We start from the raw sequence: 15,833 nt of genomic DNA on the forward strand, positions 1-15,833 counted from the left end.
GTTGTGTTATTTATACCGTTTTTGCCGTATCTTTCATTCGCATTCTCCCCTCCCCATCGACGTGAACGTCGTCATTCCTCGGAGTTATTCCTCATTTCTTGACAGTAAACAGGCTCTTCAAGTTCAAACAGGCGGCTACATAACACCTGTGGTTCTAGATAACTTGACTGAAGCTGAGTGAGGAAAATTCTTCAGTTCTGCATCCCATGGGTGATACAAGTGTATGAAAAAGATTCGTATAGGAATAACAAAAAAACGGATGACTATCAATGTGCAAGAATTGAGCTCCTGTCGGCTGCTGTGCCTCCTGTTCAACAGTGCATGCAATATATGATAGCAAAGAAGGACTAGGTTCTAAAAACCATAGACAGGAGTTACAGTATCTCCCCGCCTATGTATGTCTTCAACTGACCGTAATCTTTCTAAAGAATATTTCTATATATTTTTAACTTGGACGTAAAGGGCGTCCATCTTGAAACGAATGTAGCGGTTGTTATGCTTTGCGGTTACCATAATGAAAGAAGAATTGTCAGATTCATCACAAAGTTTGACTTACATAAAATAAATCCATATAAATATATTCCGCACATATCTACTTATTCATCAAACCTTTCTTAGAAACTATTCCAAAACCCATCAAAAGTACTTAATACATGTATGCAAACTGTTGAGGATATACTATCCTTCATAGTTAGGCTCAGAACTTTTCAGCCAAGTTTTCAAGTTTTCTCATAGTCTCCTCGAAAGCCCCTTGTACACGGAACCGTGGGAATCAACAGCCCAATGCTACAATGAGCAGTACTTAAACTATGAATGTTAACTAACTCACTGGATGTGAAGACAATTCCTCAGCCCAAAAGCCATGTATCGTATTCCATGCCCAAACTAACAGATACGCATCATCAAAAATATACAAGTAAACTAGAACGTCGCGGAAAAGGTTATCAGTAAATGAATCCGTTGTGTTTGTGTCCGTGCATCTTTGTTGTTATTGTAAAGAAAAGGCTTAACTGTTAATTATATACATTCACGTTATTCACATTGATCTCATCACGTAGTTCTTCTAAGACACCATGCTTTGTGACAGAAATAGAAATATTTAATTGAGGCGTGTCATCTCAGAAGAGAAACTGTCATCATCTGGAGTATGCGTCAACCTATGTGAGTCATTCAAGTAGACCTGAGACGACCATCAGTCCCAACTGTTGAAGGAGACAAAACAATTGCAGTCATCAACGTAATAACTCTTCAGGGGAGAAGACAGGAACCTCGCCAGGACTGAACCGTTTCAAGAGAAGCTCAAAATATTCCATACAAAGCTACAACACGAGACTAAAAGGCTTCTATATACTTCAACAAAAGGTGTCAGCAATCACTAGCGATGGCGACTAGATTCATCAACGTTATTCGCTCCTTCTCCATGTCTCTGACTAGGGGGAGGGAGCGTTCTGGTCCACAGGGCTTTCGTCTTTTAGCATGTGGCCCAAAAGATATAACTCAGGCGCTTAAGCAGACCTTCGAGACAAAAATCCAGAGGAAGTCGGCGTCTCTGGACACCCTCAGCATGAGCAGACTTCAGGGCTTAGCAGCTGGGTTGAGCCGACTCACCGTGAGCATGAGTGACGCTTTCATCCTAGTCTTCTACATGGACGAAGAAGAATGTTTCCAGACCATATCAGAGTTCAGAGAATGTATAATTGAGTTGAAGGGAGAGGACGTGCCATTGCTAGTTGTTGGCTACAACCGCGCCACATCTGCTCCGCGCATCATGGGCCCGGAGACCGCAGACTGCCTTGTCACTATCGAATGGGGACTGAACTACAAGGAGGCTTCCGATGGTCAACCGGGTGATCTAGAACAGGTGATTGAGGAGATGTTCAACATTGTCAGAGATAAGAAGTCATCGAAAACGGCAATTGACCGCAGAATGACAACGTTTTGATAACCTGAGAGGTTAGGCTACCACAGAGACCTTTTCTCAATAATGTAAAGAGACGGGTTGTAATTTTAAAGGAGTTGGTGACTTCTGTGGACTTATGGTCGAGGGAGACGCAACTCATAGTGTACAGTTGCATCTTTTTGCTGTCAGGATCTGCATGTTGTTCATATGTACAGTGATCAATGTTCTGTAAGCTTCTGTTGTTTAAAGACTTAGTGATGAACATCCAGGAACTCCGACAACATTCTTTTCGAAGAACACTTTGAGCTGACACGCCATGTTATAACTGACATTCTCTGCAAAGCCGTGTTAATATCAACACGCTATCATAACACAATTCTATTGAAAGCAGGTAAAAAGCTGATTGCTATGTAAAGCTATATAGGCTTAATGTTCTCAACCACTGAACCCCTACGTGCATAAACTATTTGTGGATGAAAATGCTGGGATTGTATTAACAACATTTTAAATGTTAATAAAGCATGTACATTGTACTGATATGTTTGTGTTTTTGATCTTTTACTGTACCAATGAAGGAGTTTCGCAAGTCTTAGTTTACGAACGAAAACAAGGAACGCATTTTCTGCAGAGGGATGAAAGTTTCTTGTCAAAATCACATAACCTCCATGTACATAAACAGTTCGTGAAATGAATTGTGCTGTGAACTTAAAACGCTTTAATGTGATTTTTATCTCTGATTGTGTTCTCGAAAGGTAAAAGAACGTCAAAACTATGATAGGCTTATGTCGAGATATGCATGGAAATCGAGACCCATATGGATATAAGTAATATTATTGAATTGTGGAAAATGTTCACGTTGACAATCTAATGTAATTATTACACAAAGAGAACAAGAGGTGAAAATGGCAATACCAATATATTTTTCACACGAAGCCTTTGTTCACAGGTATTTTTCTTATTATCTGGTACACTAGTTGTGGAAGCTCTCGTCGAATATCTCTGCAAAGAACATGGTTTCCCAGAACAAGGCGACCTCGCAGCAGCTATGCAAGAAAATACTCCAAATATTCAAGAAAATGCAAGAAAATTCTCGCAAATACAGATAGCGTTGGAAAACACGTTTGTACATGGGTACACACCTACAGTGGCTATACAACAAGAACGAAGTTGTACAACAAAGTCGTGCCCAATGTCGAAGCAGGAGAAATACGAGAACAGACTGTCCAAACAAACATTTGGGCAAGACATTTCTACACACACAAGTACAATATAGAGGCTGCACACGTATAGAAGTTTCTTTGTATGCTTGCAACAATGAATTGCGAGATACAGAAACAGGAGACTATTTGGTAGAAGATGCTCTACGAATAGTTTCCCCAGCAAACAACCCTTTCTTTGTAGTACAAGCACCCCCAAAACAATGGGAAAATCTTGCAAGTTGCCTAGATCTTGTTTTGTGATAGCAGATCGCCCACAAGGAACTATATTTGTAGTTTGGTATGCGCATACAACGACTAGAAGAATAGCTGGAGTACGAATTTGTCCAACAACAATGTCTGTAGAAGACGACAGAAAATGGAATTGAGCTATACGATGGGCTACAGGAGATTTTGGTTTTTGAAACTGCCCAATATTCCAGGTAGAAATTCTATCCGCAAACGAAGAAGGTGTAGAACTAGGTCCTCTATGCTGCTATACAAAAACAAAAGATACAAAAACTATCCTGTGTGCAAGCAAAAAGCCAACACAACTACACAAAAACGCAGTGTCTCCAAGTGTTCTATTGCCACCTACAGAAAAAGTAGAGAGGGAATGGAGAACAGCAAAATGCCACGCTATAGGTACAGATATGGCCAAATACAATCTGAAAGAAGTGCCAGGAATAGCAAAAGGAAGATAAGTATACACCATGTCTACGAAAGATAGAGGAAATTATCTACAAGACGTATGGATTGGCAGTTTCTCCCATCCGAGAGGCACACGAAAAGTCGGCCATGTTGGGCAGTATACCCCGTGGACGAGATGGTCGTTGAATTATGTATTTGGCTATCGGCTAACAGGTACATTTCTGGTTCTTTGTACTGTTGATTATTTGAGTGCAATTCTAATTGAGACACGAAACTGTTTATTGCTGTCAGGTGATGTCGAATTAAACCCCGGGCCACCAAACGTTGATGAATATGCATCACTCAAAGGTTATATTTTACAGGAACTGTCCAGAGAAATACGTGAAGTCAAGGCTGAAACTAGGAAAATGAACATTAGTATTGGGGAAATCAAGGCTGATTTGGAAGATCTAAAACAACAACAAACCGTGATGCGCCTGCATATTGATGCGATATCAGATCGTATGGATGGTCTCGAGTCGAAAATACCCTCAACTGATGATAACTCCGAAATTCTCCAGAAGGTCAAAAACATGGAAATTACTATTAATCGCTTGGAACAATACAGTAGAAACGTTAAACATATTGCTGTTTGGTGTGTCTGATAATGGCAATGAGACTAGTGATACTTTAAAAGAATCAGTTTGTGATATTTTGAACTCCACGTTAACAAGTGATCAGCAAGCCTTCAAACACTCTGACATTGTTAACGTACATCGGATCAAGACAAAACAATCACAACGTACATGCCCTATTATTGTCTGTTTTTTTAGTATGGACATAAAACTTCAAGCTATTCGTCTGAGAAGCAAACTTAAGGACTCAGGCATAGGGATTTCAAATGATTTAACTCTGACACAGCGAAATCTACTGCAGGATCTACGCCAACAGAATAAGAGAGGTTACTTAAAAATGGCAGACTGGTTGTCGAGGATAACCCCTCATTGTCACGACGTGGCCGACGTGAAGATAATTCCCAGGAAATTGACTCAATCAGGCAAAACCCCAGCTCTCAAGATCAATAGGAGGCAACAGGTTACAGATAGGGGTGTGGACGTGGCCTTGATAGTTCTGCCCATCTAAACCATCCACTGAAATTTCTATTTTGGAATATATCTGTACTTACTGCAAACAGATTAAACGACAATGATTTTATTGATTATATACACCAGTTGGATGTAATTAGTGTAAGTGAGACTTGGTACAAGGAGCATGAATGTGATCAGTTCTCAGGTCTATTCCTATATTATGAACTACCAGCTATTGTGTTTTTTGTTAGGAAAACATTAGAAGACTATGTGAAAGGTTATGTAATTGGTCAAAATGCTGTGTTTTTAGTGTTTGATAAGTTAATACTTGATCCAGACAAAGACTTGTTGGTTGTATGTTCCTACGTTAACCCGAATGGATCATCATGGTATGCAAACAAACTATCTGGATGTGGAATAACTTTATTATTTGACTCGCTTTTTGATGTAATGCAAAAAAATGGTGATGTCCATATTCTAATGGGCGGTGATCTCAACACAAGATTGGTACTGACCCTGACTCAGTTAGTGATGACCTTGCGGAAAGGCCGTGAAATGATGACTTCTCTGATCTCGGGAATAACATTAACATTGAAAGAGGAGTTCAGTTCGATCCAGGGTTGTTTCAGTTGTTGCTCTTGTTGTTTGCTGATGACATCACTCTTATTGCTGATACTGGCTATGGTTTACAGAAACGTATTAATTTTCTCAAAGATTATTGCAATAGGTATTCAATAACTGTAAATCTTGATAAAACAACAATAGTTGTGTTTAAAAAGGGTGGAGTTTTGTCTAAATATGAAAAATGGTATTATGGAGATAGTCCTATAGAATGTCTATCTTCTTATAAATATTTAGGTGTAACGTTTACTAAGAATTTAAATTGGACTAAACATGTATCTAATGCATCATTACAGGCTAAAAAACTTTTGTTTTGTGTGTTTAAATCACTAAGGAATGTGAAACCTTATGATTATAATGTATTTTTAAGGATATTTGATGCTAAAGCAGCCCCGATTCTATTATATGGATCGGAAACTTGGGGAGTAGATAATTACAAGGAAATTGAATCTGTCCATTTGTTAGCCTGTAAGCAGTTTTTAGGAGTTAAAGCTTCCACATCAGACCATACTGTCCGTGGTGAATGTGGACGATATCCTTTATATATCTCAATTTATCAATGCTGCATTTCATATTGGTGTAAGATTTCAAATATGCCCAATTCCCATTACCCTAAAAAGAGCTACAATATGTTGTTTCTTGAAGCCTCTAATGGTAAATGTAATTGGGTGTCTAAAATCAAGTTGCTCTTGCATAAATTTGGGTTTGGCTATGTTTTGGAAAATCAGGGTGTTGATTCCACAAACTTGGTTATTACTGAATTTGTATCACGTCTACAATGTATTCATGAACAGGATTGGCATTCAGCAATTTTCGGAAGCTCTAAAATGTATCATTATTCATTATTTAAAATGTCATTTTGTGTTGAACCATATATATCTGCTGTAACTATTGGTAAATTTAGATCGGTAATAGCTCGTTTTCGTTGCAGTTCGCATTCCTTATATATTGAAACAGGAAGATATAACAATGTACCTAGAAACTTGATGATTTGTAAATTATGTAATATTGGTTATGTGGAAAATGAATACCACTTTTTGTTAATTTGCAAAGCCTATGATAATTTAAGACAACAATATATCCATGAAAAGTTTTATGTCCATCCTACCCTGGATAAATTTAATATGTTAATGTCTGACTGTAACCAAACTACAATTCGAAATACCGCAATGTATTTGTATTATGCCTTTATCTACCGTGAGTCAATAATTAATACTGTGGACCAATATATGTACCATCGGCCGTTGGCCTAAACATGTACGAAATAAAGAAACCTCTGCCTAATGACATACAAGAATGTCTACATACAGAAGAATGGAAAAGACAATCATGGGACTATCTGGAAGAAAAACAAAAGCAAAAAGAAGCTTGTAGAGAACAAAAACAAAAAAGAACTAGATCTTCTATCTTCCCTATTGCGCCAAAAGCAGGAATATACACAAATTTCTGACAATACACAAACCTTGGTAAAGGATTTGCTGTATTTTGCTATACTTTGCAACAAGCATTTGCTTGCTTTTCCTAGCGTACAAGATTCTTGGTGTGTGAAAAACATCACTACATAAATTGTTCAATTAAACAACTTTGTATAAGAGACATCAAATTATGTCACATATAAGGCCAATATGTTAACTAAGGCAGACATCTGCAAGTTCAATTCTGTCAAATTCCTGTCAAATTTATTGTTCTTTTAACTTTGTGCATCAGTATCCCACATGACAAACGTAAGGCAAAACCTATTTCTTTGAACCATGAGGAATGCGTCAACAAACATGGTGACCACACATATAGGTAACCATACATCTCTATTTTGAAAGATTCAGGACAATCTTTTTAAAATGTCATCTGAAATATGCAAACCCTAGACTTCCAGACACCAAGATGTCAACTTTGTTAAATCTGTGGATAGGACATTCAGGCAAGAAGTGCTCAAGTACTTGTTTATCTGTTTCTTTATTGTTATGAATCATTTTGATATTGGTAGTGCTAAAATACTTTTCAGGTGCATACATTCAATAAGATGTTCTCAAACCATACAGAATTACACTCTTCAAAAAAAGAAACGCATAGGTGTTTTGAGAATTCCAATTAGATTTTTTTTCACAGCAAACGTCTTAAAGACAATTCTTATGTTTGATTCCTGTTAGTCATGTCATGTTTGTTGTGCATTGTGCGCAAACACATTGCAAAATGTGTTTTTTTGTAAACGTTTATCAGCAAAAATGCAAAGGATGCACAGAAATTGCTCTCAGAAAAGTTTTTAGCATCATGCATGTGAAAAGTATTGGAAACAAGAGTAGAGACACTGACTATAAAAGACCGTACAAAATTCATCAGTTCATAACAAATTTTCTGACGTGAACGGAGATCGAAAAATGTCAAGATTAACTGCAGCTGACTCAAATATAGCCATTGGACGTTTGGAAGCAGTGGAGTCCCAGTCTGCCGTTACAAGACACTTCAACATTCACCAAAGCACCATATCTAGACTATGGGATCAATATACCCGCACTTATTCAACTTAAGATCATCCCAGAAGTGGAAGACCAAGAGTGACCATCCCTGCTCATGATCGGTACATCCGGTTGCATCACCTTCGGAATCGAATTGCTACAGCAACGGACACTGCAGTACAAGTGCCTGGTATGCAAAGAGTTTCCGAACCATCAGAAATCCTCTGAGGGAATTGGCAATTTGAGCGAGACGACCAAAAGTTCGACCTGTCTTGCGACGTCTACACCGTCGACGACGTGTCCAGTGGTGCAACAGAGTACAGGCATGGAATCTCAAGAACTGGCGACGCATTTGGTTCAGCGATGAGTCACGTTTTCTTCTTCAACGACGGGATGGAAGACAACCGATTTGTTGTAGGGAGTGTCATGGTGTGGGGAGCCATATCCTACACGGGTAGATCACAGTTAGTGGTTGTCTAGGGCAATCTTACAGCAAACCAATACATAGACCAAATTCTGCGTCCTCACCTACTCCCAACTTTTGACTGCCAGAGGGAGCTGTTCTTGTATAAACTTCCACATATCATGTCAGGAAAGTCTAGTTTTATCTCCCTGGTTTTAATGCCACCCTGGTTATAATGCCATATTTCCCACTGGACGAAAGGTGGCATTATAACCAGGGAGGACAGTATGTGCTAATTTATGATTATGGGTGCATAGCAGGTACTTGTAGTGTTCAAGTTGTATTGCCATTGCGACATGTATCGCGTGTGGTAGTGGTGCCCAGCATCTCATCCATGACGTCAGATGGCAGCCATGAATGTCTTTGTTTATATTGGTAACGTTCAGCTGAGTTTTCCTGCAGGCGGATATAACAACATGTTTTGTTTTATAAGTATACGTTCGAAGAAATCGCTATTTCACATTCAGTTCCCTTTCCGTGCATTTTCTTATTCGCCACGTCACTTTCACCTGAAGAGAAGGATAACGAATCGTGATGGCTAATGATTATTCAAGATTCACCTAGGGTTATACCTGACACTATTTCAAGTTACCGCCTTCTTCGAAAACATTTTATACTTCTATATGAACCAAGCCTTCGTGTGAAAATATATTGGTATTGCCATTTTCACCTCTTGTTCTGTTTGTCAAATAATTACATGAGATTGTCAACGTGAACATTTTCCACAATTCAATAGTATTACTTATATCCATATGGGTCACGATTTCCATGCATATCTCGACATAAGCCTATCATAGTTTTGACGTTCTTTTACCCTTCCTGAACACAATCAGAGATAAAAAATCACATTAAATCATTTTAAGTTCACAGCATAATTCATTTCACGAACTGTTTAAGTACATGGAGGTTGTGTGATTTTGACAAGAAGCTTGCCAACCTACATCACTTTCATCCCTCTGCAGAGAATGCATTCCTAGGTTTCGTAATTAAACTAAGACCTGTGAAACTCCTTCATTGGTACAGTAAAAGATCAAAAACACAAACATATCAGTACATGCTTTATTAACATTTAAAACGTTGTTAATACAATCGCAGCATTTCTCCCACAAATAGGTTATGTACGTAGGGGTTCAGTGGTTGAGAACAGATCAGCCAATTTAGCTTTACATAATGATGAGCTATGTAATACCTGCTTTCCATAGAATCGTAATAGGAGTGTGACTCGATATCAACACGGCTTTGCAGAGAATGTCAGTTATAACATGGCGTGTCAGCTCAAAGTGTTCTTGGAAAAGAATGTGGTCGGAGTTCCTGGACACTTAAAACAGCAGAAGTTGACAGACCATGGAACATCATACATATGAACAACATGCAGATCCTGACAGCAGTTGTGGCTCCTTCGACCATAGGTCCACAGAAGTCACCAACTCCTTTAAAATTTCAACCCGTCTCTTTACATTATTGAGAAAAGTCTCTGAAGTAGCCTTACCTCTCAGGTTATCAAAACGTTGTCATTCTGCGGTCAATTGCCGTTTTCGATGACTTCTTATCTCTGACAATGTTGAACATCTCCTCAATCACCTGTTCTAGATCACCCGGTTGACCATCGGAAGCCTCCTTGTAGTTCAGTCCCCATTCGATAGTGACAAGGCAGTCTGCGGTCTCCGGGCCCATGATGCGCGGAGCAGATGTGGCGCGGCTGTAGCCAACAACTAGCAATGGCACGTCCTCTCCCTTCAACTCAATTATACATCCTCTGAACTCTGATATGGTCTGGAAACATTCTTCATCGTCCATGTAGAAGACTAGGATGAAAGCGTCACTCATGCTCACGGTGTGTCGGCTCAACCCAGCTGCTAAGCCCTGAAGTCTGCTCATGCTGAGGGTGTCCAGAGATGCCGACTTCCTCTGGATTTGTGTCTTGAAGGTCTGCTTGAGCGCATGAGTTATATCTCTTGGGCCACATGCTAAAAGACGACAGCCCTGTGGACCAGAACGCTCCCACCCCCCAGTCAGAGACATGGAGAAGGAGCGAATAACATTGATGAATCTAGTTGCCATCTCTAGTGATTGCTGACACCTTTTGTTGAAGGAAGTCCTTGCGAAGTTCCTGTCTTCTCCAATGAAGAGTTATAACGTAGTTGACTGCAATTGTTTTGTCTCCTTCAACAGCCGCGACTGATGGTTGTCTCAGGTCTACTTGAATGACTGCCGACTGGGAGTATTTATTCAATCAGTGACTCACATAGGTTGACACATACTCCAGGTGATGACAGTTTCTCTTCTGAGATGACACGCCTCATTCAAATATTTCTACTTCTGTCACAAAGCATGGTGCCTTAGATGAACTACGTGATGAGATCAATTTGATTGATAAACAGTTAATAATTAACGGTTGCGCCCTTCCTTTACAATAAGAACAAAGACCCACAGACACAAACACAATGGATTCATTTACTGATAACCTTTTCCGCGACTTTCTAGTTTACTTGTATATTTTTGATGATGCGTATCTGTTAGTTTGGGCATGGAATACGATACACGGCTTTTTGGCTGAGGAATTGTCTTCACATCCAGTGAGTTCGTTATCGTTCATAGTTTAAGTTCAGCTCATTGTAGCTTTGTGCTGTTGATTCCTACGGTTTCGTGTACAAGGGGCTTTCGAGGAAACTATGAGAAAACCCGAAAACTTGGCTGAAAAGTTCTAAGCCTAACTACGTAGGATAGTATATCCTCAACAGTTTGCGGACCAAATACAAGGCAGGATATTTCTGCAGACGTTAAAGTGACTACGTATTCTATGTTGAGGAAAATGTGCACAATTGGCTACTGCACTGTCATCAAGTATATCCATGTGAAAGGGCTAACTCCAACAGTCATCATGGTGTCAACTTCAGGGGGTGATGTTACTTCCTTTGACACTGTTACGAGTTGGGCAGTGGAGTTCATGAGTGGAAAAGATAGCCCCTTAGATTCTCGAAGGCCAGGAAGACCTTCAATTGCCACCCCAAGGAGAATATAGAAGCATCACTCGCGAGAGGTTTAAGAGCCTATATATATGAGCATGGTTTTATGAATCACTATTAAATAGTGGTGATACTATCGTGCCCCATTGGTGGCAACAAACACGTGCAAAAAACATGAGAATATATGAAACAAGACAAAATAGGTAATTGCATCAATTTTGTCAGTGATATGTTAAATTTGGAAATGTCCTCGATATCTACCATTAAACGTTTTGAAAGCTTTACTGAGGCCTTGAATGTTGTAACCCTGATCAAACAACCTTTGTGTAAGAGTCTTATGGCGCTCTTGGAAATAACTGCAGAAAGAACATGCTCAATTGCACCTCAAAAGTTGTGAAATGTAGACAGCAAAAGCTGGAGCTACTGGAATTTGCTGGACATTTTAAGAGAAAGTTGTCTACTGGAAAGTTGAAGTCATCCCTCTTGTCATACAGTCTTGTGGTGAGTGTTTTCTCACTGTGAATAGTTATGCTTCGATCTAAATATGAAACAGACTTTAGATCTCACGGGTCTCTTTTATTTCTAGCTCAGGTAGGTAAATCAGTGGAAAGGGATTGGTCATTTCACATTTATTGAATGATATCAGTTCCTCAATAAACATGAAGCTTTACAGCGTCTTGGCCAAATTACCTTTGTTTTGACAATCTGAACAGCAATTTTGATTCCTATACATAAAGAAACAGATCCAAAAGACATGGGGCACAGGTGAGCCCCATGACGATGCCTACTTCATACCTAAATGTCTTTCCCCAAAATATTACATACATGTTATCAATGAGGAAGTCAAGCATTTCACATATTGTTTTCTCAGTAAACTTCAGATTGTCCTGAACTTCTGAAGACAGATAAATAACTATAACCACAGTGACCACCTTTAGAAACAAATGCCCAATGGATTAAGGAATGAAGTTAGTCGTCTGGAATAATAGTGCACAAAGTTGAAAATCAAATGTTTTGAGATTGCAAATATTCAAGCAAATTGTTTTAGAGAATCCACATAGTATTAAATACACTTGTCTCAAATACTTTCTCTGAATATAAAGAAAGACCTTACTTCATTGTATTTTAATGATTATGGTTAATCTTTGAGACAGGGGTTTCAAGGTACATATGCTGCACACAGCAATCTCTCTTTGTACGGATTACTATGGAGTGAGTGAGTGAGTGAGTTGGGTTTAACGCCGCTTTTAACAGTATTCCAGTTATATCACGGCGTTTCAGCTCAATGTGGGAGGAAAGCCCGAAGTGATGCAGGTCTCAGACTTTTACCACTTCAGTGAAGGATTACTATGGAAAAAAGAAGAAAAAAAAAAGAAGAGGAATGGACATGTCTTTGAGCTTTTGAGTAGTCAAACGTTGATAGAAAAGGTCATCGTTGTTGGTAGAAGTGTAGGGGACCTCGAGGGGATTATGCTTGAACAAACTCAATCATTGTTATGAGGTGAGGTGAAATGGGGTTTTAACGTCGAGTCCAAGATTATTGCACTTATATAGCGACGTGCATGTATGTGTGTTTGTGGGGCTGCTTTTACTAGTCCGGACTGATGCCGATTTATAGTGCTAACTCACTGAGATACCATGCCACAGCTTAACATGAAAACCCCACTCAGACACAGTATACAGACTCCGAGCCGACCAGTCCTTGTTTTAGCCCCTCAAAGCCGAGCGCCAGACAGGGTAACAACAAGTACCATATTTTAACGTCTTTTGGTATGACGCGGCCGGGGATCAAACCCCGGCCCTTCTGCTCACCGGGCGGACGTTCTACCACTAGACAACGGAGGCGGCCCCATTGTTATATGAAATACTGGTAGGTTATACGATTCTCGTTTGCACCTTTACCCGATGCTTTACTGGGTAAGGCTTTATGGGTACAGTATTTATACATCTCCACCATGCTGCGAAGAGCATTCGGCTAAAATATGTCTTATTTTATAGGTAAATAGCCTGGACTAGAGTGTTCCGGTTGCCATGGCGACCGTTATCGCACATAGGAGATGGTGTCCAAAACATCATCCATGACTTCAAACGGTGGCTGTCAATGTCCTAGCTTTGGTATTGGTCTGTCTACGATTTTCAGGTAGGTATACAGATCATAAGCTTCTATGTGTAGGCGGAACATCTGCACGGATAAAATACCCAGGGCGAGGGTGTCATCAACAATGACAAGAAGTCTATTGATCATCCAAAACTAGCTTCCACGGGAAATATCGCTTGAGTGAGATGAAGCTATCTCCTTGAATAAATGAAATTGCATCCCAATGCTTTGCAGACCATTGTGAAATCATCGGTTTGAAGTCTCTGAGTTTTTTATCAACTTGTTTATATATGTTTCATATCAAAAGACACCTGGGTGAGATTTTCTCTCAACAGAGATTTGTTATCAACTAGGTGTGCCTCATGTTGCAATGTGAGAAGTGATTTTTAAGTTGATGACTTTTGCATTCGTCTCTAGTAATATTACTCATTCATTTACTCCAGCACTCTGTGCACCATTCTAAATCTATTTATTATTACATATCAACATTTGTACTCTTTTAAATATTATTAATATATACCGTATTTATTTGTAATATTTATCATCTTATTATGTTTAACCTAACTTAATTTAGGCCTATTCTATCGCGTTAATCAATGTAATTCAATTTGTTTGTGGAGATTCAGGCTTATAAGTAGTCCTTACAGCAACCTGTGCAGGTCATGAGCCATTGCGGGTAAGCACTGTCCAAGCCAAACCGGAAGTTGGTAAGTAGTAAATTCGATTTTTTCGCTTGACAGTAAAAAACTTAATTTCTCCAGAGTACATGGAGCATGATTTAGATCAGTATTTAGCCCTTTTAATTAATATTTTTAAACTAATCTTAACATATCATGCACCGGAAGGCTTCTGGATCAGAATCCTTATGGTATTCACCATCTTCCTGAGGCAAGAGAGTTAACTGACTATAAAAGTCCAGTTTCCACCCTTGCCGAACTAGGCTGGTATTATGGAGTTACATTTTGGCTGGACTAACGAGTCTATGCATAGTCCAATCAAAATCGCGCACCGAAATTGAAATCCGGTTCGTAAACTGTCGTGCATATTTCGGTCGATTGCAGGATTTGCAAAGCATGTGCACCACCAACTCGGTGTCAGCAGATATTTTCAAAATCTTCTCATGTTTTTAATCAAGGTGCTCACGTGATTTGATGCATTTCACGATGTAAGACCCGTTTTATCACAATATAGACATTGACTATCGATCAGATCGTCCTGACTGGGCGCAACCATTTTGTGTGAAGCAAATGCAAGTGATACGAGAGGTGGAATGTGATTGGTCCTTAGGAGAGGCTTAGAAGGGACATAATTGGTAATAGCCACTGGTGGCGCTACGATCGAGCCCAGTAATTCGAGCCTAGTTCGGCAAGGGTGGAAACTGGACTTTTAAAGTCAGTTAACTCTCTTGCCTCGGGAAGATGGGTATTCACATACGACAGTCAATAATATAAAGAGTGTCTACTTTTGATGTCATTTGGAGCAAAAGAGTCGAAACTAGGTTCCTTCAGTGTGAAAATGCCATTATTTCATACCAGCGCAATTGTGTACAAATCTTAGATTTCTGAGTCTGAGTTCGTATCAATGTTTTCGGATTGCGTGATGTATATATTCAGAGATATTCAACAAAAAAGACGAGATGATGGTAGTTGGCTGCGTGAACAAATTACAATCGAGGTGTTGGAAAAAAAACCTGTTTGGGTAGTAATATTATTTTGTATTGATTTGAATAGATGAAAGCTGTTTTTGTTGAAAACATTTTGGACGCGAGTACACAATGCCATTTAGAAAGTAGTCAAATGTAATAAATGTTATACATTTGGGATAATAATTTCTTGGAAAAGTACAAATTTTAGTACTTCTGGGGTGGACTCCCATTCGGGATTCGAACCCACACTCTCAAGAGTGAGGCACACATTCGCCAGCACACAAAGTCAGCGATCTAACCCACTCAGCCACAGAGGTTTCCACAAAATGAAAGTCCGACAACTGGTAGTCTAGATCACGTACTTTGTGTACCCCTCTGACAATTGTACATTAGGTACCTCACTACCTTGTTTTGGCCGCACATAGCTGGAGACTTAGTCAATTCCCCGGGACTGGTTGTTGCCTTCGTTATTGTTTTCCCCGTGAGTACCCGGATGATATAGCAGAAACCTAGACTAGTTCGCGACCTGTGCTGCGCAATTCGTAAGCGCATTTGTCACTTTTATTGATAGTATAAGGGCGTATGGTCACATCTATCAACAAAATGAAAAACAGTTTTGGAAATAATAAGGAAATGTGGGTATCTTTGTGGGTAGCATCGGTAATGGTGACGAACTTTTGATAAGTCACTTCCTGGGTAATTGTGCGATTTTTGTTTACACTATTTTGTCTTCCAACACAAAATAAATATTTCTCCTGAGCATTGCTTATTTT

The 15,833-nt window shown here is 39.4% G+C and overlaps 2 protein-coding genes across 2 annotated transcripts; one reads left to right on the forward strand and one right to left on the reverse strand.

Annotated features, from left to right (window-relative positions):
* The first annotated feature begins 1,381 nt into the window (after positions 1 to 1,381).
* On the forward strand, positions 1,382 to 1,942 carry LOC139479516 (ras-related protein Ral-B-like). Its single transcript, XM_071262361.1, has one exon. The coding sequence runs from the start codon at positions 1,382 to 1,384 to the stop codon at positions 1,940 to 1,942; it is 561 nt and encodes a 186-aa protein (XP_071118462.1).
* A 7,909-nt stretch (positions 1,943 to 9,851) lies between these two features.
* Positions 9,852 to 10,412, reverse strand: LOC139479517 (ras-related protein Ral-B-like). The gene has a single exon (XM_071262362.1). The coding sequence runs from the start codon at positions 10,410 to 10,412 to the stop codon at positions 9,852 to 9,854; it is 561 nt and encodes a 186-aa protein (XP_071118463.1).
* Between the last annotated feature and the right edge of the window lie 5,421 nt (positions 10,413 to 15,833).

Source organism: Haliotis cracherodii, unplaced genomic scaffold (genome assembly GCF_022045235.1).
Source record: "Haliotis cracherodii isolate W230 unplaced genomic scaffold, xgHalCrac1.p SCAF_4, whole genome shotgun sequence".
Lineage (NCBI taxonomy): Eukaryota > Metazoa > Mollusca > Gastropoda > Lepetellida > Haliotidae > Haliotis > Haliotis cracherodii.